Source organism: Podarcis cretensis, assembly GCF_951804945.1.
Source record: "Podarcis cretensis genome assembly, chromosome: 8".
Lineage (NCBI taxonomy): Eukaryota > Metazoa > Chordata > Lepidosauria > Squamata > Lacertidae > Podarcis > Podarcis cretensis.
This window is the reverse complement of record NC_137177.1, coordinates 30350105-30377823: the sequence shown is the minus strand read 5'-3', so window position 1 is coordinate 30377823 and position 27719 is coordinate 30350105. Positions and strand designations below refer to the sequence as shown.

At 45.8% G+C, this 27719-nt stretch overlaps 2 protein-coding genes across 2 annotated transcripts in view; both read left to right on the top strand.

Annotated features, from left to right (window-relative positions):
• Positions 1–26932, top strand: part of RPL11 (ribosomal protein L11) — a 50107-nt gene extending 23175 nt beyond the window's left edge. Inside the window, exon 6 of the mRNA XM_079987820.1 lies at positions 23645–26932. Within this exon, the coding sequence (XP_079843946.1) occupies positions 23645–23665 (21 nt within the window). The 3' untranslated portion in view covers positions 23666–26932. The remainder of the gene's footprint in view (positions 1–23644) is intronic.
• ELOA (elongin A) lies at positions 434–26932 on the top strand. Its single transcript, XM_079987722.1, has 11 exons — positions 434–562; positions 7009–7065; positions 7515–7633; positions 10030–11236; positions 13715–13829; positions 15453–15608; positions 16981–17078; positions 19740–19920; positions 21786–21897; positions 23213–23370; positions 23635–26932. Exons 1-11 carry the CDS (start codon positions 491–493, stop codon positions 23694–23696), a joined length of 2337 nt encoding a protein of 778 aa, XP_079843848.1. The 5' UTR covers positions 434–490; the 3' UTR covers positions 23697–26932.
• Positions 26933–27719: the final 787 nt, after the last annotated feature.

Below are 27719 nucleotides of genomic sequence, written 5' to 3'. Positions count from 1 at the left end.
TGTTCAGTAAAGCTGAAATCCTGTGTGTTCATACTATGTGAAAAGGCACGAAAAACCTCAGCGACCGACTCCAGGCTTAGAACATATGAGGAGAGTAGGTTCTTGCCAGCACGCAAGATGGCGGCTGCACCTCAGCAAGGAAACTTCTTGCCCTTCTCCAAGATGAGAGGGTTCCAACCCGTTATCCCTTCAGCTGTTTTTCGAGCTTCGCCCTGATCCGAGATGGCGATTTTTGTCCCTCTCTACCTTTCTCGGTTTCGAAGCAACTTGCCAGCTTCTAAGATGGCGGAGCCGACCTATGGAAGAGAATGGCTTACTGGCCCTTCTTTTGACCACCGTCTTCTTTTTTTGCCCGGAGCAAACATGGCGGCGCGAAAAAAAAAGGAAGCGAGGGAGTAAAGGTTCGGAAGGAGGGAAGCCCCGAGTCCTCCTGGGTAGACGGTGAAGCAGCAGCCACTTCCGCCGAGGAGAGGCCTCGCCAGCAGTAAAAATGGCGGAGTCGGTGCTAGAAGTTGTAGGGAAGCTGCAATCGCGGCTCACGGGCAGTTCGGAGCCCAAGAAGGTAAAGGACCCCCTGAAGGGGAGGGCGAAGCAAAGGTGGCGGGTGGGTCCTCTGGTAGCCGAGTGGTTTGGGGAACTCTGGCTAACTGGGTGGACAAAGAGGGGGCCCCGCTTGTAAGGGCCACACAGAAAAGGAGACGAGAACTGGGGAGGGGTCCTTGAGAAGGAGGTGGGGGCGACTCGGAGGAGGTCGGTGGGATGTGGCGGGGTGGCTTCCTAGTATGGATCCAGGTGATCTGGAGTCAGGGATCCCACCCCCCTACTCAAATTATGAATTTGGGGCAGGCTTGGACTTTTTCACACCGGGAGGATGGAAAGACCAGGAGATCCAACGTCTCTTTTTCCGAAGTGGGGTGGCAGTCAGCAGAGCTCCGTTTCCAAGGGCATGTACCTTAACGTGTCTTAAGTTATTCTACGACTCCCCCCTCCCCGCGCCGCCCCACGACACCCTGGTTGAACTCTGAACCGGGGTGGTTGCAACGAGGGCTCCGATCTCAAGCCCCGTTTCCAGTGTGTTCCTTGAACCCCCTTTTCAGTGTGTGCTGATGAATGGTGTGCGGGTTGTCGCTGTGGACCTATGAAAGGGTCGATCTGTCAAATAAAATCATCATATGTGCAGTGTAAAGAAGGAAGCGGGGAGGTTGTTGGGTTTACCCCCACATCGAGCGGGTTGCTGTAGATACTGTATCTGAAGCAAGGCAGTTCTCAAAATTTTATAAATCCCTCTGCACAAATGTGGAATCATAACCACCCTTAGATTTTGTAGTTGCAACTACTTTAGGTGTGCTGACCAAAAAGTAGAATATATCCCTATTAATTTTAAACAGTGCTTTTTTCCTGGGGGGACGCAGGGAAACGCTTATCCCTAAACATTTTGTGAATCTAAGTTTGGCTTCATTGAGGGGCAGTATTTCAATATGAGTAGGAAAATGAGAGTACCCCTAAACATTTTTAAAGAAAAAAGCACTGATTTTAACCATCATGTTTACATGCATCCCCAAAATGGTTAAAGTGTGCAAAGAGGCAACTAAGCTAAGCTAAGTGATTTTCATTATGTGCTGATTGGGGATGTAAAGCGTGAGGGGGGCAGGCATGGGATATGGTGAGTGGCTCTGTGAATAATTTAAAGGAAAGGGCTGGATTTCTTTTTCCTGGACTCATAAAAGAGGGTTGTTCTGGCAAATCAATATAACTTTGGTGTCTGCTGAATACCTCGTCATGTCTTTGCACTGAACTGATTTAAAATAAGGTTATGGGAGAGATCAGATGCATTGCACTCCATGTACTGGAGCACATTAAGTGTTAGAGGGAAAGCACCATATCTCTGGTGCACAGCATCAAACCACAAAGTGAAATCAACTTTGTATCTAGTAGTGCTTCCTGTATTTTATGGGTTTTAGGTTTGCTTAGCAATGTGAGTTGCATTTTTACCTAGAGATTCCTTAAAATCAGATGGCCCTGCTCCTTGAGAATTCTGGGAACTACAGTACTATAGGCTTGGGGTTTCGAACGAGGTCAAAAATGCCTTTTGATTTATATGTAAAATGTTATTTTTTAAAAAGTGCCTGGTTCTTGCAACAATTTATAAAAAGAAATTCATAGGTGTGAAAAGGAGAGTTCCAACACACACACCCCAGCTTAATTCTTATTAATCTGCATGTCCACAAGTATGCTTTTTGTATCATCTGCTCTGTGTATTTGTGAGAGGGGGTGGGAAATGGCATGCACAGCTAGAATCTGGTGTCTGCCCTATAAAATATTGGCTTCTGGTTAAATAAAAATGTGAAGGTCCTAGACCTACTCATTAGGGGGTGGGTGCCGACCGTCCAAAATGGCAACTTATCATAGTGTACCTGTTACCATGTGAGACATCAGGGTGGTCTGTAATATCCGGGCAAATGCTAAGAAGTGTGTGCCCTTTCCTGTTTTGTTGACTTTCTGAATGGGTGCAGATGTTTGGCCAAGGTCTTGTCATACAGGCAACTAGTTGTGCCATATGGCAGCATGTGTACCATGATAGCTGATACCACTTGGTAAAAGGACCGTCTGTGTTCACCCTTCATCCTGAAAATTCTGTGAGCTTTGTCCAGGGCAAAGTCCAGAAACCAGTAATATAAGCTTCCTGAGAAGAATTTCCACTGGAAAAGCGAAATCAAATAATTTTGCTGCTTTTAGCAAAAACTTGATTTTATTCTTGTAACAGTTTTTCTAGTTAGAGTCTTCATAAATCATCAAGGTGAGAGGATTGCAATTTAGAAAAAAAGGGACTTACATACTCATGTAGACCAGTGTTGAAGAATCTCGGGTCTCCAGACGTTACAACTCTCGTCATCCCTGGCTAGCTTAGTCAATGGGCAAGAATGATGGGAGTTTTAGTACAATATCTTGGGACCCAAGTTTGAAGAACACTGTGCTGAACTACATGGTCCTGAGGCTCCCAGGTGGGGATTTTATTGAAATAATTTCTTCTTTGCCTTTTAGCCAATAAGGCTTCCAGAGCAGTTAGAAAAACCAGTAGTAAGTGGTTCACTGCCCTCAGGCTTATGACACATGAGGAAAAAGGGGAGGAAGGCACTCTTTCTCCTTCCTCTCAAATGCTAACACCTCAAGCAGACCCTTGCCTCTCCTCCCCCTGCCCCATGAGGCTTGATGTCTGTTGTCCAGGAGGTAGGGATTTTGCATGTTTTATAAAACCCAGGGAAGTGGAAGTGTTGTTGGAATAGAACTCACACCAGCCCTTAGTTGGTGATCAGGGCTGATGGGAGTTGTAGTCCAAAAACATCTGGAAGGCCACCCCTGCTATAAATCCTCTTTTCTATTGCCCTTTTGTTGTTGTTTCATCTGTATTAAATCCCCACCCGTACTTTATTCTCATACTTTTCTTTTTAAATACGGTAAGCTGCTTGTATGCCTTTATTCTTCACTCTACCAGATTTTGCGTAACTGAAACTCTAATTTTGGGCTTAGCATAAATGATTACACAGTTTGTAGTTTTATTTTTGCTTCCAGACAGTTTTCAAAGATGTGGATTTCTCTTTTGGGCAAAAGGCTGAAGTGGCAAGGTGGCAAAAATGACTGAAGACCCCGGAGATGGGTGTTCTTTGGCCAGTCACGGCTTGTAGGTGCACTGTGGCCAGGGGGAAGGAAACTCGGGTCGGAGAATGGCCCTGTTCCACCTCCATGTCTGATCCTTTATGAAGCATTTTCTATTTGTTTCCTTACATGTCCCCCCCTTTTTTTTCTGTTTTGCAGCCATGCTGTTAGCTGCAGGTCTAAATGCTTGACACCAGACATGCTTGACCTGCTGCAGAACACATGCAGCCCTGGCTGCAAATAAAAGTCTGAAAGGAGTTTGATCTCTAACTGAAATTTTGCCATTGAGCCTCTAATCCAGGGTTGGGCAAGTGCATTTGTTTATGTGGATGGCTCAGAAAATGTCGCTTAGTGATCTTGAGTTGCAGAAGTTCTTTACGGCTTGTGAAACATTTTGCCTGACTCTGGTCTTTTGCTTCCAGACTGGTTTCTGGAAGAGGTAGTGCTCTGGCTTTAGCCAAGGGGGCTGTAAAGGGGAAGATAGGAAGTTGACTTATATGAAGTCAGACCACTGGTCCATCTAGCTTAGTGTCATCCATACCTATTGGCAGCTGCTCTTTGCTTTCAGGCAGGGCGTCTCTCCCCCTTCTACCTGGAGATACTGGGGAATGTTCTGTGTGCAAAGCGGATGTTCTCCCACTGAGCCAGGGCCCTTCCCTTAAACAAAGATAGCGTGCACTAGTGGCAACACCAATGTTTTCTTTTTTGCTTTGTTAGTTTGGTCTTCTTTCTGAAGAGAGGCAGAGAGAGAGAGAGGTTGACCAGCTGCAGGAGAGAAAAGGAGCAGATATCTGGCTGCACCCAGAGTAAATAATTTGGCACGGCACATTTTAACTCGTGCAGCTCTTCTTTAGACCATCTATAAACAAAACTGCAATAAAAGAACAAATGACAAGACAATTGGATGGGCTCCCTTTGTAGTTTAGATCCATTCAGTAAGCGAGTTTGTACAATTATCCTGTTAAAATATCTTCGGATTGTAACCAGTGTTGGTTCGACTCGGTGTAGATCCATTGCAAATAATGGACATGGCTAACACATTAATTTCCATGGGTCTACTGTGAACATAACTTACAACCCCCTTGCTGAAGAAAGAGCAGTGCTACATTGGCCCAAATGAGACTCTGCACCTTTGAGGCCACGTCTCCCTTTAGTTTTTAGACTTGGCAGATGGGAAGGAGGTGGGCGGAATTTTTCTCAAAACAGTTGTGTAAAACAAGAGATTTGGATAGATGCTGCTTTTTCACCCACGAAAAGGCACTCTCCCCTTGGAAGAATTCCCTCTGCTCCACAATTGTTATAAATACAGGAGCCTTGCGTTTGGGGAAGGGCTGTAGCTTAGAAGCAGAGCATCTGCCTTTTCCTGCAGGACACCCCAGGTTCAATCCCTGCCCCCCAGCAGCCTTAGCTGGGCAAAAATAGCCTGGCTTCAGTTATCCATTCTATGGTAACCTTCAGGTTAGACTACTGCATGGGATTGCCTTCAAATATTGCATGGAAATTATTAGTGGTTGGTGGGGCATAAATAGAATATATTCGTGGCATTGTATACAGTGTTAGTCTTCCTCAGAGTAGCCCATTGAGGTTACTGACCTTACTAGGCATCACACAGTTTGAGTCATAGAATCATAGAAGTGTAGAGTGAGGAGGGACACAAGGGTCATCTAGCCTAACCCGCTACAATGCAGGAGCCACAGCAAAAGCATCCATGATAGATAGTGCTTGATGTGCTTGATTCAAGATGGTGCAGCCCTCAGTAGGTCTCTTATTTATTTATTTATTTATTTATCCATCTATCTCGCCCTTACTCCAAAAGCAGCCCATGGCGGCAAACAAAGCTGCAAAACAACACACTTAAAGATAAGTAAAAAAAGAAACAACCCGTCAGAGACTCCATCAGCAATGCATACTGTCCTTGAGGTTGGCCCAGAAGCTGCAGCTGGTGCAGAAATTGGCAAGTTGACTATCACCACCGTGTTTCACTGCTGCTGAAAGAATTGCTCTGGCTGCCAGTTTGCCAGCAAGCTTAAGTTCAAGGTACTAGTGTGCAAAGCCCTGTACAGCTTGGAACCAGGGTGCCTGAAAGATAGTCTTGCCCCTTCTACACCCAACCAACCACTGGGTTCTGCAGGAGAGGATCTCCTGTGGATACTGTCTTATTCGGAGGTCCATTGAGCATGATAGAATTCCTTCCAATACATACTAAGACAGGCACCGACTATGTTGACTTTTTGGCGCCTACTGAAGACATTCTTCTTTCAGCAACTCTTTTAAGTGGAGATCTTTATCCCAGCCTATGACCGCATTGGAACTGTTTTTATATGTGGATTTTTTTTTTAATGTTCTATACATATGGAACTGGTCCCCCCCCCTACTTTTCTTGTTTTACAGCTGTAACTCTTTTATTTGATTTTTAATTGTATTAATTTATTGTTGCTACCTTTCCTGGGACCTTGTGGTAGAAGGTGGATTAAATAAATAAATAAGAGCATAGAAAAACATTTTTTAAATAGTTGCATGTCCTCATGGCTAACAATTTCAAGTTTGCCAAGAACAGTATTTTTCAGCCATCAGATGCCTGCTTAAACAGGAATACGCTCCAACTTTTCATGAAACTTAATAATGCGGGGAGATGGGCATGCCTCACCAGGGAGGGCATTCCACAAATTGGAGAAATACCACCGAAAAGGCCCTGTCACGAGTCAGTGGCAACCGGGCAGCATCTAATGGTGATACTGCCACCAAGGTCACAACTGCCAATCATCGGCTCCGAGATGGTTGATATTGTGGGAAGGTGCTCTTTTAGGTACCTGGGTCCTCAGCCAGTTAGGGCTTTGTATGCTAGTACAGACATCTTGAATTGGGCCAGGTAGCTCCTGGGCAGGCCATGCAGTGCATTTGGGACCAGTGGCACATGGTCCTTCCCACTAGCTTAGCTGCTGTATTTTACACTAGCTGCAGCATCCGGACCACCTAAGCAGGTCTAGGGTTGGCAACTCCTTGACTCTGCCAGCTTCTGGTCCTAGCCAAGCTGCCTTTGCAGACAAGCCACAGCAGTAGAGGGTTAAAGTCAGAGTGGCACCTGCCTTATGAGATGCTAGGAAGCTTCCTGTGCTCCAGTAATTCAAATGAGAGGAGGGCTGCAATGGGGCTGCCTTTTGCTGCATCTTCGGGATTCCTTGTTTGCCCACAAAAGGTGTGAGTATTCTTGTTCAGCAGGACTTAATTTCCCTCTGTGTCATCATAGAAGCTGGATGGATTTGTTTTCTTGTGCCCTTCCTGCTTTTCTGCTGCAAAACAGAACTCCCTTTGATTGGCGGACGCCTTACTCCCTTTTCGTTTTTGTCTCTGCAGCTGATGAAGAGTTTGAAGCGGCTTTCAGAGTTGCCTATTACGGTTGATATCCTTCTGGTAAGACCTCTTTTGATAACAGCTCTTCTTATTCCCAGGTATGCAGTGCATCACTGAGGGTATGCACCACCTTTAGGATTAAACAGGTGGAAGCCAACATGTGCTCCGGTGGCTTTTTGTTTGACCCTTAGCATCATTCCTAACCTCAAGGATTCTCACAAAAACCCAGTAATTTCTCCCAAATTGAGAACCAAGCAAAGGATTCTTTCATATTTTAATTTTAGTTGGTTTTTTATTTGGTTGTGCTTTGATGTTTTTAATTTAACTGTTTTGGGCTCCCTTTTGAGAGTGAAAGGTGGGGTAAAAATAAATGAGCTTTATTTTATGTACTTGGGGGGATTGGACATGTTACCCCCCAGGATGAGACTGGATATACACAAACTTAAAAGAAATACACATTGGCAATCAATGATGGTCAAAACTTGAGGTTTTCTGTATCCCTTCTGCAGGAGACTGGAGTGGGGAAAACTGTGAACGGTTTACGGAAACACGAACAGGTTGGAGAGTTTGCCAAGAATTTGGTGGCAAGGTGGAAAAAGCTAGTGCCAGTCCCACAGGAAGTGGAACGGTAAGCCAGACATCCCCTAATTCTGTTCTTTGATGACCTTTTATACCAGATGACATCTGGGGAGTTGTAATTCATCAGCTGAAGTCATTTCATGCCTCAGAATAATTTGAAAGATTCCCACGTTTCTTGCATTGATTGTGGCTGACCAGGTAGGGACCAAGTAAGTAAGCAAGCCCAAAGCAGTGTGGGATAGAGTCCAGGAATCCCTGCTATTTTGGGGTACTTGGTGGTGCAGCACATTCTTGGGGTGTAGAGTTTCCTGGCTCAATCTCTGGCATCTCCAGGTAGCGCTAGGAAAGGACCTTCTCTATTGGAAACCCTGGAGAGGTGCTAACTATGGGTTATAGCCAATGTTAGTCCTGCTCAAAGTAGACTCATAGAAATTAATAGGCATGACTAACTTAGGTTTATTAATTTCCATGGGTCTACTGCTTGAATATCACCCATTCTGTGTAGTGACAATATGAACTTACAAGGCAGCTTCCTTTGTTCCATAGCACAGGGGATTCTGGTTCATCTCTGATCTGCCTTGTAAGCGTTAGGAAGGTTAGAAGGGTCCTGTTGGATTAGGCCACTCTAGCACAGCATCCTGTTTTTGCGGTGGCCAATCAGATGCCTATGGGAAGACTGCAAGAAGAACCCAAGTGCATTCCATCCTTGGACTTTCCAGCAATGTCAGAAGCATACTGCCTTCAATACTGGAGGGTTGTGCATAGCGACCGACAGCTTTATCCTCAATGAATTTGTCTGAATGCTTTTTAAAACCATTCAAGTTGGCCCCCACTACATCTTATGGTGGTGAACTCCATACTTTTAACTTTGTGCTGTGTGAAGAAGTACTTCCTTTTGCCTGTCCTGACTCTTCCAACATTCGGCTCCTCTGCATGGCCCTGGGTTCTAGAACCGGGAGACTGGGAGAGAGAAATGTCTCTCTGACCATTTCCCCAACACCATGAATAGTTTGTCCACTCTGGTGTTTCTCTCCCTTTTGATCGTTCATATAATTCCTTGCAGGCATTGTAGTTAAACATACATGCCACTCTTAGAGGAAAGCTTTGGTTTGTTTTAGAGAACTTCAGTGCAAATACGCTTTTAGTTGGAAGGCAGGCGCTATATATATATATTTTTAACAGATACCTTCCCTCAGAAGAGCAACCCTCCCATTACTAGTATTTGTGCAGTAATTGGTGATCTGGGCATGTGTCCTGATTGGAAGAACACAGTGGGTTGTATCTCCCCACCAGGAATGCTTGAATGGTCCAATTGCACCCATTCTAGAGGCAGGCGGCAGAATTGTCCATCTCTAGGTGATGCTGCATAGCAGGAAGTGAGGCTAGCTATATGAAACTTACCCAGAGGGATAGTAGGCATCTTCCTCAGAGGCCATGTAATCTGTTGAATCTGCGTTGTGTGCAGTCAAATAATCTGTTCTTCCCAGTCCAGAATTGGGTCACAGCAGGAATAGCCCACCTCCAGGAGAGATTGGCTGAGAGTTGGCACGGGCATTTTCATGTAGAGATAGCAGCAGGAAACTTCTTCCACGTGATCTCTCCTTTGGGCTCCTTGGAGTCTTTAATTACTATTTTTATTTTTATCGTGGCTCGTTGACCACTTTCTCCTAGCAGTAAGAATTACTGGCCTCGCTGCTGTTGCTGGACAAAGAACAGGCACTGAGAACTGCTGGAAACAAAGGCAAAGTTGACTGACCTCCCCTCCCCACAGTGACTAAGTGTGTGAGAGTGAGACTGTAACTGTAACTCAAACCCCAGAGAGTTGCACCATCTGTGTTGCCTTTTCCTGTGCATTGTATGTGATCATGGAACATGGTTGCCAATTTTTTTGGCTGTTTTGAATGATGACTGTAGAACACCAGTTTAAACAAACATGTTCACTTGCATTTTGTCTTCTTCTGCATTATCTCAAATGACATATTCTGTACTTGGACTGTTGGCATGTGAGAAAGTAAACAAGGGACTGTCAAGGTGAAGGAAGAGATACGTTGTGCTTCTTGAGTGCAGTGGTATTTTATAGACACATGTGGAAATGTGCAAGCTCCATCTTTAGCCATAAGGACTAGAAACTTGGCCTCAAAAAATCTCCAGTATTCTGCCTATTGTAGAACTGGAATGGGGAGCCTCTGGCATTCCCAATGTTGTTGGACTGCAACTCCCATCACCCTTGGCTATGTTGGCTGGGGCTGATGGGAGTCATACTCGAGCGGTGCTTGGAGGGCTGGAGGTTCCCCACCCTTGTCACAGAGGCACTGAAGTCAACAGTCTTGGCTGGATTCTTTTTCTACCTCAGTAAAGGGAGGGAGGCCAACCTCAGAAGTAACTTAATGCTTTGATGTCAGGTTTTTCTGATCTACTACTTCTTTCCTTTTCTATTTTGCAAAGACCTAACCTCGAACCTGTAGAGCGCAGCTATGACCGAAGCATCTCTAGGAAACGGCAACGGGAACCTTCCCCCAAAGAGGATGAAGAGGTTGACCAGGACTACACAGAGGCGTACCAGCCTTCCTGCAGCCAGTCGTACGAGCCAGACAATGGGGCAAAAAAGCCCAAGAGATATTATGAGCCCGAAAAAGCCCATGAGACATTGAGCTATGGTGTTCCAGAGGACAGGACGTGGGGCAGAGAGTCCCCAGCTCTCTCCTCCGATCAGGAATGCTCTGACTATGGACATGCGGCCTCGCCCGAACCTAGTGATAGCCCTCAGGACCTGTACATGGACCTCTGTAGAGCTGAGGACCAGGAAAGGGAGCAGAAGTCCCTTAATCGGAAGTCCAATAAGGGCCATGGCTTTCAGGACAGGCAAGAGGGAAGCCAGAGTAGGAGCTTCAGTGACTCCCAGGAGAAAGCCAGCTTGGGTCGGAGCAAAGAGCACAAGTCTTCTCACAAGGAGAAGCTGCGGCTGGAGGCCAAGGGGGAGGAGAAAGGGCCTGCTTTTAGCCCGGAGAGGCTGCTAAAGGCTTCCTCCAAAGAGCCCCTGCGAGACTCTTCTATGGTGGGGGGCAGCAAGGAGAGGCTGAAGGCCTTGGACAGCACCAAGCGAGAGAAGAAGAGAGACGGCGGCAGCAGTAGCAAGAAGGAGAAGCCACATGTGGACTTGGAGGAAACGCTGGACAACCACTTGAGGAAGCAAAAGCACCAGGACTCTGAGAGAGTCAAGCCAGAGAAGGTGAAGCTGGGCAGCCTGGAGGCCTTGCCTGGAGATCGGGAGAAGCGCAAGCCGGAGGGCGATCCCTCCAAGAGCAAGGAGAAGAAGGCTTCGGGCAGCTCCAAGAACTTGGAGGGCAAAGCCAGGGCCTCCGAGTCAAACAAGAGACCAGCCAACTTCTCTCCTCCAAACGATGGGGAGGGAGACGCAGAGGATGAGTACGAGAAGCCGAAGATGTCCTTCGAGTCCTACCTAAGTTATGACCAGCCGCAGAAGAAGAAGAAGAAGAACGTGGTGAAGCCCACGGCTCCCGTCCCGGACAAAGACAAAGGGCACGGCAAGCAGAATGGTTCCAAGTCCAGCGCCAAGAGCTCTGACGCGAGCAGGAAGACACACAAGCAGGCCAGTGAGAAGAAGCAGTCGGGGGCTTCCAAAGCGAAAAAGGTGAGGGCGATGTTTTGGGGGTACATTGCACCTTCTCCCCTTGAGGGATCACTTGCTCATAAGTGCCTTTTCCAATAAGGAAAGGGGAGATGGCAGGTAGAGAGCATCCACAAAGGCAGCAAAGAGGTGGATCTGCCTCATGGCATGGCAGCTCTGGAGGAAGTTCTCCAGGGTGCAAGGCGGGTTGAAGGAAACAGGAGTAGCATTCTAGGGTGCTGCTGTTCATTTCAACGAGACTTGTGCAGAGACAGTCTCCCAAGGGATTACATACACCCTCACCTTGTTAATGAGGAGAAGAGGGGAGACCATTTATCTTGGGGTGGTTCTGCATGTGCTCCATCTCTTTGTGAAATATGGTCTTTCTTATCTTTGTGGTCTAGCGCCTTCTGGGCAGCCCAGGACCTGCATACATACTGCCCAGGCTTGCACCCCAGAGAGGTCACCGGTGCTGCAAATGCAACAAAAACAATGTGGGAGGAAGCAATGCAGTGCAATTACATCTTGAACATTTGCACACTTATCAGAGGCTGTACTTTACTTTATTCTTGATGTTTTATTAAAAGGTGTAGCTCACCTCTTTTTATTTCTATTTAGCTCTGGGAGCGACCTCAGCTCAGTGGCAGAGTTTCTGCCTTGAACCCAGACGGTCCCAGATTCAATTCTCAGCACCTCTAAGTAGGGCAGGGAAGGACTCTTGCCTGGGAACCTGGATAGTTGCTGCCGGTCAGTGTAGACAAGGCCATGCTAGATAGGCCCATGGTCATTGATCTGACTCAGTATAATGCAGCTCCCTAAGTTCCCTATGTCTTCTTGGTGACTCTAGCCTCTGATAAACTTACTAAAAAGCAACTGTTGGAGATTTGATTTCTCCTTTGCAGCATAATTGCAAGTGGTGCAGGGCTTGTGACACCTCTGCTCCTCAATGCCTCAGGGCATCTTGCTCTCTGTTTTGCTCCTGTGGATTCTGAACTCCCCAAATTCTGAATTAATGAGAAAGAACTGCTCTCTGCTTAGGAAATACAGTTTGGTACCTGATCTAGCTTCAGCACACTGAGGGGCAAGCTAGCTTTAGTAAATCAGAAGGAGGATAGAACTTCTTCGTGGAACAGTGCTATGAGAATAAGGAAAACTATCCATGGAAATGGGATCTGCCTTGTCTTCATCCCAGACTTATTCACATGTAATGATGATCCATGGTTAGTGGATAATTGCATGTATGGGGAACCTTTGGCCCTCCAGATGTTGCTGAATTACAATTCTCAGCAGCCCCAGCAAACATAGCCAACGGCAAGGATGATGAGCGTTGTGGTCGAACAACATCTGGAAGGCCACAGATTCCCCGGCCCTGCCTGCACAGTGCCACCTCCCTCACCTTGAAAATGGCTCATCAACATTGTGTAAAGCTTGCTTAACTTCTGTATTATTGGGGCCGCTATATTCTCCAGGCACTAATCCACAGAGACCAGAGCGAGCCAACCTGTTGGGCAATGAAATAAAATGGACACTGCCTAACAGCGATGGCTTCAGGTGTATGGAGTGCATGAACTGGCATGGCATAAGGTCATGGGGGCGGGGCAGAGCACTGCCGAATAAAAATGCCTCCCGCGAGATCCCCTTGAGTGGCAGCACTGGCAGGGAAATACATGTCTGGGTAGGACTTGCTGTATCTTTCCTTTGAAGAAAATTTCAAACAAAACATTTTACTGCACTTTTATTTTAAAATACGTGTTGCACTGATGACAATCTCTGTTGCTGGTTTTATTCCGTGTTAGATTTTCTTTTCATACTGTATTTTATGTTTATAATTTTTACTTGTAAACCACCCAGAAGACTGTAGTCATTAGCTGGTAAATAAATATTGGAAATAAACAAGCAACTCTCTTTGGCCTCAACTTGAACTGAAAAGAAGACTAAGTGCATGTGATTGTATTTGCTCTCCTTTCTAGTGGCGGAAGGGAGGTGGTCATAGGTCACTGGTAGTGAATGTGCTTTGCATGCTGGGAATCCCTAGTTCAGTTCCTGGCATCTCCAATTAAATGGATTGAGTAGTAGGTGATGTAAAGAAAAATACCCCTTATGTCTGAGACTCTGAAGAGCTGCTGATAAGTTAGTATAGACCAAGGATGGGGAGCCTCAGGGCCAAATCTGGCCTTGGAACCCTCCCTCAGGCCACACCCTTTACAGGCTGCTGCCAGTCAGTGTAGATAATACTGAGCTAAATGGACCAGTGGTCTGATTCAGGATGGTTGCTTCTATTTGGAGGGCAGAGAGAACTGCCTTTAGGCAACCAGGCAGACAAGTGTTTGCTCTCTCGCCACTCCTGCCCACCAGCCGTCTTCCTTCAGGACATCCATGGGCCACAAATGACTGTGTGAGAAGAAAGGCTAGTAAATATTCTTGTGGATTAGCAACAATTTCATGAACTTTATTTTGCAGAGCTGCCTTAGCTTAAACACTTTATTTTCTCCTCTATTCCAGATGATCATTGACGTGGTGCCAACGCTTCCTGACATCCCCTTGCCCCCAATCCAGGCCAACTACCGCCCTCTTCCTACAATTGAATCGATGCCCCTTCCCCAGCCAAAAAGGAAAGGTAACTTCTGAGCTAAGAACAGGATGGAGTCTGCTTGAGAAAATCCTTTCTAAGACTAGTGGGACAGCTCCATTCTTTTAAAACCATCAACAACGAAACCGCTATTAGAATGTAAAAAGCAGGTGCTGAAAATACCCAATATAGAGAGGAATCTTACCTTCCAAAGGCTTTGGAATAGAAATGCACCATAGCTCTTCCCCCAAGGCTTCTAAAGAGCTCAGCATGCAGTCCTCCTGGGGAAGGAGGTTTCACACCTGGGTGCCACTGCTGGAAAGGCACTGCCCTGACTTGTTCTCAAAGGGTGTAGAGAATGGTGTCATGTGAAGATCTTAATGTACAATAGGGGTGGAGAATGTGTGGCACTCCAGATATTGGATTCCCAGCTCCCATAAACTGGCTGGGGGTGATGAAGGTTGAAGTCTCACAGCATCTGGAGTGCCACATGTTCACTACCCGTGATGCATTAGGGAAAGGTGCACTCAGGTACCTTGGACCTTAGCCCTCCGATATGCCTGCTGGATTGAGAAATAGATGGACTCAAAGTTTAAGTCATTAGGATCTTGTGGAAAAGGTATGCCCCTCTGAACATGCTTGGAGATCAATTCTTGACCTCTGTTTGGCTTTGAAATGCAGGCATGGATTTCACTTCATTGATCCGTGATTCAGTTCATGTGAGGTTTATTTCCACTTCTGTCAGTATTTTGCCATGCAGCATGCTCCTTGTTTTCTGTGTTGCTTTTGGTTGCCTGGTATAGAGAACCATCATTCAAAAGCTCTTTGCTTCTCAGTCATTTTAGTCATTATGATATTAGTGGAAGAAGGGCTGGAGCTCAGTGTAGAGAATCTGCTTTACATGCAGAAGGTTCTAGATTCAATCTGTGGCATCTTCAGGTAGGGCTTGGAAAAGACTCTTTTCTGAAATGCCAGAGAGCCACTGCCAATCTAGCACTGAGTATGAGGCAGCTTTGTATGTTCTTCACACCAAGACTCTGAAATCATAGGATAATAATAATTCACAGTTATGTAGTAATAATAATAGTAATTAAGAGAACTTATAAACCACATCTTGGGATCAGAATGGCATGTGTTCCATCAATTTAAAGTGAATTACTATTAAAAACAGTTCATTGTCATGTTATGGGAGCCATGTCTATTAAAAAAGAACTAGACAAATTAATGGATGATAGGTCTGTCGACTCCTAGAAAACCAGTGGCCCTCCAGATGTTGCTGCACTGCAGCTCCCATAATTCCAGACCGCTGACCATGCCAGCAGAGGCTGATGGGAAATGCAGTCTACTGACATCTAGAACACCACTGGTTTCCCATCCCTGTAATAAATCATGGCGATTGCTATGTGGAATCTTCCAGGTTCATCAGCATACCTGAGTTCCTGATTCAGGAGCTGTCAGCTTCCCAGTGGCAGCTTTTGGACCAGGGCTGGAGATGGAGTGGTATCTAAGGCAGATCGTTGACCTTCTGCAATGAGGCAGCAGGCCTTCTTGGGAAGGACTCAGCAAGCCATCTGAGCTTTGCATTGTATTTACCTAAACTCTGTACTGGATCCTGAGAATTGACAGTGACTTGTTTCTCTGCTTTTATCTCACTTTCCTCCTGTCCCTCAGTCCTGTCCTCACCCACAGAGGAAGACGAGGCTGGCTTCACAGGACGCAGGCTGAATTCCAAGATGCAGGTGTACTCAGGCTCAAAGACTGCCTACCTCCCAAAGATGATGTCTCTGTATGAGCAATGCATCAGGGTACTCAGCAATAATATTGACTGTGAGTATTTGCCAGCTGGGCTCCTTTAACATAAAGGGGTGGGTTTTGCAGGGAGGAGGTTGGGGCCTCTGGCTGGCTGAGAAAAACTGCCATTTCTGGTTCTCCATGTTGACTGAGTATTTCTAGTGGGGGAGGGGAGGGCTGCTTAGGCCTTCTCCACAGCTCCTCACCCTTGACTTCCTTCTGCCCCACCTCAATGTAACCATGTTTATTTCCTGGCTCAAATGCTGGAGACCCTCTGTCAGGGTAGGCAATATATACAGCATATATATTTCATTTATTTATCCCAGCTTTCCTGCAAGGAGCTCAATGTAGTGTGCATAGCAACTCCCTCCCTCCTTTATCCTCACAACGACCTTGTGAGGTAGGTTAGGCTGAGAGTAAGTGACTGGCCTGAGGTCACCCAGTGAGCTTCATGGACAAGTGGGGATATGAACCCTGGTCTCCCAGATCTGTTCTGAGTCAGTCTAAAGCAGTTTCCTGTGCTCCTATTGGCTTGCCGTAGCAGCCACTCTAAATTGCCAATGCCAGGCATATGTGGCTTTCACTAGAGACATGCAAGGCTACAGGAATGTCCTTATTTGTATTCATAGAGTCATGACCAACAGCAACTTTCACTTTATTTATTGGAAGTTCTCTCTGCCTGTTGCTCTGCCCCCCCCCCCGCCTGCCTCTGTGTCAAGATCCTCCTGCTCATTCAGTGATGGGGAACTTGTGGTCCTTCAGATGTTGATGGACTACAATTCCCATCATCCTTGATGCTAGTTGGGAATTGGAGTCTATAACAACACCTGGAGGCCTATTGGTTCCCCATCCCTGTGCTAAATAGTGGTTTGAAGTAGGAGTAGGACGTTTGCTGCTGCTGCTTCTCTCCATGGCCTTTTTTTGTTCACTTTCTTTATTATCCTCCTGCTTTGCCTTCCTCAAACCCTTCCTTATATGGTCTCTCAAAGCCCCACTGGGAGAATATTCACACCCCACTCTCCCGGTAAACACTCCTGATGTGTGTGCCCCCCCCTCTACGCCAGTTTCAAGCACCCCTTTCTACATATTTGTCGGTTGCCACCAATGGGCTCCGTGACTGGTTTAAGTTCAAAGCAGTCTAGGTCTTCCTTCTGCTTACTGCCCCCTCCCCAGCTGGGTAATGGCCTGCGGGGAACATTTGTTATGATCTATTTCTGCCTTTGCCAGCCCTTCAGATGTTTTGGAATACAGCTCCCAGCCAGCACAATAGCTGTGGCATTCTGACACCTCCCTGAGTTTCAGAAGGTGCTACAGTGGCCTGTGCTCTACAGCGAGTCAAATCAGTTGGGACGTTGACTGTTCTTGGGGGCGTTTTCGTGGATCTGATGGGTCGCCTTCTCTCTTACAGCAATCTATGAAGTAGGTGGTGTCCCTTTCTCTGTGCTGGAGCCTGTCTTGGAGAGATGCACCCCGGAGCAACTGTACCGCATTGAGGACTGCAATCACGTGAGTGTTATGAGATGGTGTGGGAGAGTCGGGGGCAAGAAGTGTTTGCATCTGTTGCTGCTGCTGTTCCATTACCGGCTGCGATTAGTGTGGAGGCTGGTCCATTAGGGGAAGTGTCACGCTGCCCCATCAGCCTCTGCCTGCCCTCATCCAGCCCTCACTTGCTTATCTTCTTACTTGCAAGCAGTCTAGGGTAGCACTAGCTGTCGGCTTCCTTCTCCTTAGCCTCAGTGTTGCCCTTATAGAGTTCAGCAGGGAGGGAGATGGAGACAAAACAATAATCACTTAGCTCTGGCTCCACCTACTGTTGTTCTCCCTGCCTTCTGCCCTATTGGTCCCAATAGGCACTAGCTTCCACTTCCTTATTCAGCCGTGCCCCCAGCTGCCAGTGCTTTACTGCCTTCTGCAGTAATGAAAGGCAGCCCCATTTACTTACATTGGGGGCACAAAAGGGTGACTTGAACCTGCCCCTGGTTATCCCATGCATTAGGAAACAAGACTGCTCCTTCCTTTCTGTGTAGTTTTGTATCCTGGATTCTGTTTCCTGGGATCTGCAACGAATTTTTGCAGCACAGAATGTTCCTGTTCAGGTGCCGGCCAGTAAGTCATGTCCATCTGTAGGATATTCCTTTCTCCTTCAGCCAAACTTGCAGAGTCAGCATTCCATGCCACCGAGCATGCTCATTTCTCACTGGTCGTTTTTATGAGGGGTTTCCATCCCTCCCCAGCAATATTAGTATATACTAATATTAGCATGATGAGTTCTTCCATTTATCTGGGTCTTTCTTCCAATAAGCTCAGGCCAACGTAAGTGGCTCATTTCTCTCCCCCCTCCCATTTTGACCTCACAACAATCCGGTGAGGTAGGTTAGACTGATGATTACTTAGTAAGGGATTTGAACCCAGGTCTTCCCAGGCCCCCTCTGACACTCCCCAGCCTTCCCCAACCTGCTGAACTCCAGAAGACTTGGACTTCCAACTCCATCAGTTCTACCCAGCACTCTAATGGTCAGGGATTTTTGGAGTTTTAGTCTGGTAACATGTGGGTTACCAGGTTGAAGAAGGCTGCTCACAGCGTTCTGTGCATGGGTTCCCAGCCACCCTCTCAGGAAAGGCGGCCTTGGAGCTGAGAAGGGAGAGCAAATCCTTTCCCATGGGGTAAGGGAGAAAGGATGTCGGGTCTCCCTCCTTTAGTATCGACGTGCTCCATGGTCAAGATTGATAGGGCAGCTGTTGTGTCTTATCTATAAAATGCTTACTCATCTGACGCTCCCACAGGAAAGCTGACAAAACATAAACGCTGTTAATTGCAGTTAGCCACAGTCTTGTCTGCTGCTTTTCCAACATGCAAAAATAGTTTGGTTTAAAACTGTTTAAAAAGGCAAAACTAAGTTTAAAACTAAATTTAAAGGCTTAAAAACTACTGAGCTATAAATCTAGCTGCCGTTTCCATCCTCAGCTGGAGCCAGAAGGCTGCTCTTAATCATTATGTCGTGTTTGCTCAACATTGGCCAAAGTGGTGTCCTAGTTGGACAGGATGCAACTTATTTCACCCGTATGAAAATTATCTGACTTACGCCAAAGACACACCTTCCCTTGCTTTACCAACCTTACTAAGGGTGTAAATCATTAACTACTTAACATTTATGTCCAGTATTGAATACAATGAGCCTGATTACTTTTCAGGAAAAGGGTCAGTTGAGCTACATCTGTGTTTAATAGTAACATTTTAGTTCGGAACTCATAGCTTTAAAATTGGGGAATGCTGGCTAGCATTTCTGGCACCGAGATCAAATTCTGATGCGAAACTTGAAGTTCTAGCTGTTTAGGCTTCCTAATTCAGATTTTGAATTACAAAAGTGATCAGCCTCTTGGTTTTTTCCCCTTTGTTGATGGCTTTAAAAAAAGGCAGCACAGATTTATCCAGTGTGCATGTGTGTTTCCTCCTTAAGGCAGCAAGCACTTCGTTAAATGTCATACCAGTTGTGTTTTGATGAGAAACCTTAATACAACTTTCCCCAATCTGGTGCCCTCCAGACATTTTGGAGTGCCACTACCATCATCCCTGACTGCTTGCAGCGCTGGATGGGGCTGGTAGAAATTGTAACCCAAAGCATCAGGAAGGCATTAGTTTGGGGTGGGCTGCTTTCATAGTACATGTGGATTTTGCTACCTTCCCACAAGGCAGAATCTCTTAGAGCTCAGCTGGATTAGGGTTCCCTAGACGGTGATGGAGCGGATGCTGCGTTTTTCATTCTGAGTTGTGCTCAGTAGAGGGAATTAGATCTTGGTTAGAGCAGCGCAGGTTGGTCAGCAGCTGTTGCTGCTCTAAATGAGCCTCGGGGGTATAAACAGAGGTGAAAAAAGAGAGAGGTGTCACATGTTTTTGGAGAGCGAAAAAACACACTCAAGAGCCCTTTAATTTATGCTCCAAGGGGGAATGAAATGCAGCCTCCCCAGACAACCAGGAGGCAGGTGGTACAAGTGGTCTCTCAAGAGCAGTGCAGAGAGCTCTGCCTTTAAGAAGCCTGCCTTTAGAAAAGCAGTTCCAAGTGGATGTGTAGAGAATTAATTTAATCCCCCGCGGTGTTTGTCCAATGTTTTGCCTTCTGTCTTTCCCATTTGCTGGGCTCAAGCCTTTTCTCTGCTCATGGCCTGCAGGTTTTAATCGAGGACACAGATCAGTTGTGGCACAATCACTGCCTTCGTGACTTCAAGAAGGAGAAGCCAGAGGAGTTCGAGTCGTGGCGGGAGATGTACTTGCGCCTGCACGATGCCCGAGAGCAGCGGCTGCTGATGTTGACCAAAAACATCCAGTCGGCTCATGCCAATAAACCCAAAGGTAGAATGTGAAGGCCTGGGATTTGAGGGGGAAAGGCTAGCCATTTGCTTATGAAACTGAAAGGAAGTGTGGATGAAAACGGCCAACTTAAAAAAACCAAACTAGTCCTGCCCTTTTGACTTCAGCAGTAGTAGCTTAGGTGGACAGAAATTTAGCATCAAGCCTGGAAACAATGAGAAGGAAAATCTGGCTTATTTACTTTCATTTGTGAATTGTTTCCTGTGAAACATATTTAAATGATTTAGCAATTTTAAAAAGTCAACTAGTAAAACCTATATAAAATCATTTCATACATTTAAAAAAAACACGATTTAAACAATTTCATATATAAACACAGTTTTGAATCCAGTACAGGTACACACTGGGGTAAAAAGCTCCACATAAAAGGTTTGTTTAAAAAGGAAAGTATTCAGTTTGTGCTGAAAAGAGAGTCAGCACCAGTGTGATGTGTAATGTAGGGTTGCTATATTTCAAAAAGTGAAAATCCAGACCCAGATTTTTCTACAAAATCTCAAAAAATAATGAGGTTTTGAGCAATTTTTAAGGAACTTTGCCAAGACCTACACTTCCAACATGGGTTGCCATATGTCCACATTTTCCAGGACATTTAAGCAATTTCTGCCTAGGCACTGTTTACGAGGAAATTCCAGACATATGGCAGCCCTAATGGGATCTTCACTCTTTTAACTTCCTTGTGCCTTTGTTAAAGGTAGAAGAACAAGGACAAACAAGATATGACCATTTTAGAAGTATTTTTGGCTCTTGAGCCAGAGCTCCTTCAGAGGCATGGCTGTCCATGATAACATGAGTTATCTGAAGGCTTTGGCTCCATTCTAGGAAATGAGAATCTGTCCTGTAGCCTTTTCACAGCTGACTCTCCAAGGTTATTAACTAATAGTGAAGTGCTCTGGCTCTCTCTTGTATCTTTTTAAAAGCAAGAAGCTTCTAACAGCATGGAGTGAAATATTATTGCCTGCTTACCTCTACAAATCAACGAATGACTACAATAGCCAGCAGAAATGTTGGCAGCACTACCTTGTTCTACAGAGTAGGGTTGCTGCACTCCATCTGGAATTGGGGCCCCTGTTCCTTTAATCCAGGGGTCTGCAACCTAAGGCCCATGGGCCACAAGTGGCCCATGGGGGTCGTTTAACCGGCCCACAAGCCGCCCCCGAACCGAGCTGCTTGCTCGGCGAGTCCCCACGCGCTGCACTAAACCAGCACAGCACGGTGCAGGGACTTGCTTCCGTGGCGCTGGAAATCACATCTGCAGACGCAGATGCGAGAAATCACGAGTGCGTGCGCTCATGTGATCCAGCCCACACAGGGATCTCCACTGGAGTGAACCAGCCCAGGTAAGGTAAACCTTGCCGACCCCTGCTTTAATCTGCATCCTTTGGAAGGCAAATTTTCCAATGAAATAACTTTTTCCTATCTCCAGTGTTGCAGTGATTGGGGGGGAGGAAACTTTGACTGCTGAATATTTCCCAGAGTTGGTTCTTTTAAAGAGGCCGTAGCCATGTCCTGCATATCAGGTGCCCCCTGTCCTAAAAGACTGTGAATCTAATCATGCATGCTTGAGTTGTTCTTGGTAGTTAGCAGTGAAATGGCTTGTACGTGTATTGCATGTTGTCAGGGGGAAGATGCTATCACTGGGATCATTCTGGAATTTCATGCAGGAAAAGGTGCAGCAGGAAGAAGCTTTCATCAGAGAGGATGCAAGCCATCTGCTTGATGTTGGGAGAAAGCCTCCCCCCATGAGCAGCTTGAGGCCATGAGCAGGGAGAGTGGGGTGGATATATGGATTTTCCTTGCAAAGTGCTTTTTGTTTAATCTGATCCTTCTCCATTTGCTCAACTTTTTAGGCAGAGTAGCCAAGATGGCTTTCGTCAATTCAGTGGCCAAGCCGCCCCGGGATGTACTGAGACGGCAAGCAAAATTTGGGACTGGAGGAGCTGCGGTCCCAGAGAAAATCAAGTGAGTCTGAAACCACATAGTCACTCTTTTTTTGTAATATTGAGGAGGAGAGGACCTGGGGGTGTTAATTTGGTGATCTAATTTGATTCCCGATTTGCACTTTATCAACCAGTGGGTTTCTGGCAGCTCACTTTGACACATTCCAGCATTTTCCCTATACAGTCCAATAAAGTTACAATTCCACATTCGCTGAGATGCCGTTGTGGTTCTCCTTAGCATCTCACTGGGTATGGCGTTGTCTTTTAACCGTATTGGGTTCTGATTGCCAAAGAATCACAAGTGGGAAGTGTTGCTGTTGCCCTCAGGTCCTGTTTTAGGGCTTTGGGTTGGCCACTGTGCAAACAGAATGCTGGGCAAGATGACTGCTATTCCCGGATCCAGCAGGGATTCAGGAAAAGTTCCAAGCAGCTTACAAGATGTGTACTTTTCATTCCTCTCCTCCATTTTGGCCCATTGTGGCTGTTCTGGTGTTTGCAGAAGCTGATGATTCCTTGAGCCTAGCAGGACCCAGACTAACAAGAGACAATTTGTAGGGAGAGGGAGTAAGCGTCCGTGAGGCTGAAGTGTACAGTTTTGATTGTTTTTTGGTCTAGCAGTTGCTTTCACATAGAAAGTGTGATGGCTGGGGCTGATTAGAGTTGTATTACAAAACATCTGGAGGGTACTAGGTTGGAGAAGATTGCTTAAGACGGTTCAGATTTAGCAGTGGTGCTATACAGTGGTGCCCCGCAAGACGAACGCCTCGCAAGACGGAAAACCCGCTAGACGAAAGGGTTTTCCGTTTTGGAGGCACTTCGCAAAACGAATTTCCCTATGGGCTTGCTTCGCAAGACGAAAATGTCTTGCGAGTTCCTGCAGGTTTTTTCCCCTTTCCCCCCCCCTTTTCCTAAGGCGCTAAGCCGCTTATCAGCTGATCCGCTGATAAGCCGCTTAACAGCTGATCGCTAAAAGCCGCTAAACCACTAATAGCGCTAATCCGCTAAGCTGTCAATGGGCTTGCTTCGCAAGACGAAAAAAACGCTATACGTAGAGCCTCACGGAACGGATTAATTTCGTCTTGCGAGGCACCGCTGTAATATCTTCTCTTCCATTCATTGTTAGTCTGGTTTAAAAAAAAATCGTTGCAACCTCCCTGTGAGGGATGTTAGGCTGAGAAAAAGAGAGCTTCCACTCTCCCTGGTTCTAAACTGACACCCTCTCGTCTACATTTTGTCAGCTTAAACTCAGAGTGATTGAAATTGCCTCACTTATTCCAGCAGCAGTGTGATTTCTTGGGTGCACACAGAGCAACCTTGTGCCTTTTCTCTCTGTCTAGGATCAAACCAGTGTACTTCACGCCAGCTAAAACCAGCACTGTTCACACAGAAGAGGAACAGTCCTACGATGGACCCAGCACTAGCAGCGGCCACTCGGGGCCGTCCCTGGGCAGTGCCTCCTCTGCTGGCTATGACTCCAGGAAGCCTCCTGTGAAGAGTAAGTAAGGCAAATGTGGGAATGCAGCTTTCTCTAGGGGTTATGCTCTGCTTGAACTCGTAGCTGTTGGTATACATTGTAACACAGCCCGGGAACAATGCTGGAGCTGTAGGACATCTTGATTTAAAGGGCTAGAATCTTACTTTAAACATCAATTTGGGGTTTCTGTATTCCAGAGGCACTAACTGGAATCCGATCGAGCACATTCTTGCACTAGATGGTCTCAACTTTCCTTTTCTCTCTGTCTTTATTGTGTTGTTTCAGAGATTGCACCTATGATGGCGAAGACGATTAAAGAGTTCAAGAACCGATTTTCTCGGAGATAAAGACACCCATGCCTGAGCGAGAAGGGAATTATTCTCCTCCTCTTTTGATGGAAGCAGTGCTTAATGGGAAAACAGGGAGGGGTTGGGGTGGCTAAGAATCCCCCCAAGCCCAATTTTAAGACCAACAGCACAGTATTGTTCAAAGCAGCCCTCCAGTTCCTTCCTCTGCTCCTACAACCTGGTCTGTTCACCCAGCGTTTTTTAAAATGTGAAGTCTTGGCACTTGCTGAGATAAGAAGGTCCACAAACTGTTGCTCTTCCTTCAGTCTCTTTCTCTGAACTCCAGAATGAAAAGGAATACCTTCTTCCTCTACCTACAGTGTTCTTTTCTCAGTCCCAATATGTATGGATCTTGATCTCTCCTAGCATCCAGTTTGGAGAGTTCTTTTTTGCTGGTACTGTTACGAACAAAGGCCTTTACTTGTGACTGTGGCAGCCACTGCTGCTTCTCAAACCCCATTTGGAATCCCAGAGCCCTAGATCCACCCCATGGTTTTGCCAGCCCTCTATCAAATCATCCCTGGTGCAGCACGTTCTTATCCCCTCAATTCTTAAATCCCCATTTTCCCTCTTATCCCTAAAACTCTCATGCCAGATATGTGTTGATTAGGCCTTTCTACATATGGACACAAAACAGTCCCTGCCCCCTGCCATTTCTCCCTTCTCTTCATTTGGCAAAAAACACATGATAAAGCTCTTCCACTTCTTCCTCTTCCTTTTAAACTCATAGGAAAAACAGTACAGGATCTGAGAGGAGGAGCCTCAGGAGGGGAGAGAAAATGGCAAGTTGCAGAAATCTAAATTTAAAGCAGTCTGATGAATTGGAGACTGATCTCTGCTTTTGAAAGCCAAATTTATTTTAAAAAATGAATAGTGATGTTTAAGGTTTTGTGTCCCTGGTCCTAACACCTCTCTTGGTGGGTTTGGGGGTGGTGTTGTTGTTCTAATACCCGCTTCCAGTTTTTGGTCAGAATGTTTTCTGACTTTTTTAAAAAAATGATGACAACAACTGGCACTTTAATCAGTTCCCTGCAAGGAACTTTGGGAGAGATGCATGGAGTAGCTTTACAGCCTGTCTTCGTTTTCACATTGAGCTTCTAGATGGGAAGATGATGAAACTTCTTTCGCCCAAGAATCTTGGACGGCACCTAATCTTAGAAGGAGCTCCAGGCAAAAGATGCAGGTGTTTTGTCTACCTTGAAGCGGCAGCTTGTGCAACTGAGTAGAATCTGGACCTGCATTTTCCCCATGCAAGAGGCCAAGGGAGAAGAAAATCCACTGGGAGTTGCATCTTTCTTGTCTGTCTGAGGAGTTTGAGGCAGCTGTACTTTTGGGGGCCTGCTTTTTCAGCAGCTGGAGGGAGCACAGGCTTTAACTATTATTTATGCTGATGGTGATGGGGGTTGTTGGTTGGGCAGGTCTGAATCAGTTTTGGGAGACTTGACGGTGTGTTTTTCTGGTTGCCAAGGCTGCATGAAGTTCGGCTAGGGGGTTTATGAAGGAGCCTAGCCCTTTCCTGATCACGTGAAAGTGGAAGATGGGAGTCTCTTTCTTCAGTGGTTTTTCAGCCTCGCTCTTGTAAACTCAGGCCTTGCAAGGATGTTCCACAGTTTGACTGACACTCGGTGGTGTTAACCGAATTGCAGCAGCTGAAGAAGGCCTGCTTACCTTTAAAAAACCCTGCTGCTAATTCCTCAATGCTTGGGGCTCGATGGGACCTATGAAGTGTGTGCCATGCAGGGTTTGAAAACCTTCTTGATATTCTCTTCAAGCTGGAAAAAGCACCCCAATGTCCCTCGAAGTTCCAGTTTTATACACATGCACACACACACACACACACACACGAAAATTTTAATGATGATGGTGTTCGAAAACGGGACTCTTGGTCTCTCTCATGCTGTTTGGAGCTGATTAAAGTTCCGCGGAAGCTTTAATGACATCGTGTAGCATTTCAAGGTGTGTTGTGATGTTGAAAAAAAGAAAAGAAAATCATGCTCCTTTTTGCTTTTTGCTGTACTTCATTTTGCTGTATTAATTTAGTTTATTATATAGATAAATCTTCTGCCAACTGTTGTACTTAATGTATTTTCTCCTTGTAATAATTGGGATCGGTGGTGTGGATGGGGGGGGGGGAATTGAAGAATTATCAATCACTGAGGAAAGAGCATTTGACCCTGGAAAATATCCCTTCTGTTAGCCACAAAGAGTAAAGGAAACGTGGGTGGTTTCCCTGTTTTTACTAACCAAGGAAGCATCTGAGGAATTGTGTATTTGAAATGGTCAGCTGGCTGTAGCCCCTCCCACCTTGCAGTGTGTGATATCATTAGTCTGCAACAGCCCTGGTGTAGGAGAAAGCTCCATAGTGTACAACACACAATAAGTTATGGCAGGGGGGCGGTGACTGTGGCAGCCACTGGACCGGAATGATGTGATATCAGGCTTGCTTGACTGGAAAATGGGCAGTTGGGTGGGCTAGATCTCTGAGATCAGGGTTTGCCCCTTAATTTCTGGTTGTTGCTATTGCCATCTTGTTGGTAGAGATGAGTGTCTGGATGATACTTGCTGCTGCTATCAGCTATGCCATTGGGTGTATTCCACCACTGAAACTGAGCCATCGAGTATATTCCACCCTTTGTGTCTAATCTGAGACTTCAGCTGTCTTATCAGTATTACGGACTAGTTAGGTGGCATTGTCCAATGAAAGTTGCAGTGCAAATACTGTGATGTCTAGCTCAGTGATACTGGAACAAATTTTCTCAAATAGGAAAAGCGGACCCAATGGAGAATGAACTAGCACATTGTCATATCCCTCTATTTTACAGGTGAGCTTTTTCTCCAGCCAGATGCTAGATCAGTTTGGCTTAAAAAGCATTTTTTTTTTTTAAGCTTTTCAGTGCCTGGGTGATATACAAACAATCTTGTGCAGAGTAAAATGACTCCAATTCTGATTCTTCTTTGGGCTTCCCACACATTTTAAAATGGGTACAATTTTCAGAGCTGTTCTACATGCAAAGGAATTGAATGAAAGTGCCCTTCCTCCCCTTTCTTCCTTTTTTTTTTTTGCATACTACAAGGAAAAGGTAATGCTGAATTGCATTTGTCTTTTGTTTCCCACAGCTGTAAATAACAGTTTTCTATTTTACTTTTTTGTGGTAACTATATGGAGATGAATATTTTAACTAGATAAGTTATATGAAAGGAAGAAAATTGTGTCTCAATAAAAGCCAAACACTGGACATTTGTGTCTGTCTGTTCTGCGTTGTTTGTTGAGCTGTATGCTTTGCTTGCTGGGACTTGGGAGTCCAGCAACATGTGGAAGGCCACAGATCACCCATGCTTGCACAAGGCAATAATTTCCAAATGTGTCCACAGGGCCATTGTAAATGCCATGAAAGTATGGCGGGTGGACTACTAAGAATAAATGAAATAACTCAAGGATTCTGTGAGTTCAAGATCACAACCTGCATATGTGTCTTGGTTGTGGCATGTGGCAATTCTATCGTGTCTACATGTAAAGCAGAGCTTTCCAAACGGTGTCCACATTAGTGTGTCGTATGAACACTCTCTGCACTCCTCCTGGAGCTGGAAAGGGGTTAATTTAACCTCTGGTTTGCTAGTAAAACTGAATTGCTGTGTTGTGAAATGATGGATGTCTAAAAAGTGTCACCAACATGAAAAGTTTGGAAAGCTCTGGTATAAAGTGTGTGACTTGGTTTTAGGAGACACTGTCTATGACCAAGTAATGGCACATGAATGTCACTTATACCTCAGTTGCTTACTGACACTTGATATTTGTACGTTTAAGACTCATATTGCTGTTGGGGTTGTAAGATGTTTTGAACTTTTTTTATATTGTGTTTTAATGTTGTAACTTGCCCTGGGACCTTGGGATGAAGAGTGCGCAACTAATAACAATAAGATTAATGATAAATGCTCAGGTGGTTGGGGCGTGGTGCTGATCATGCCAAGGTCGCAGGTTCGATCCCCACATGGGCTACCAGCATATTTCTTCATTGCAAGGGG

What these genes read in the sequence shown, in the direction of transcription:
- ELOA (XM_079987722.1), top strand. Translation starts at nt 491, where the DNA reads ATGGCGGAGTCGGTGCTAGAAGTTGTAGGGAAGCTGCAATCGCGGCTC. An exon ending in TCCCCAGCCAAAAAGGAAAG is followed by an intron (nt 13,830 to 15,452) that starts GTAACTTCTGAG and finishes CCTGTCCCTCAG; the next exon opens with TCCTGTCCTCACCCACAGAG. An exon ending in GCGGTCCCAGAGAAAATCAA is followed by an intron (nt 21,898 to 23,212) that starts GTGAGTCTGAAA and finishes CTCTCTGTCTAG; the next exon opens with GATCAAACCAGTGTACTTCA.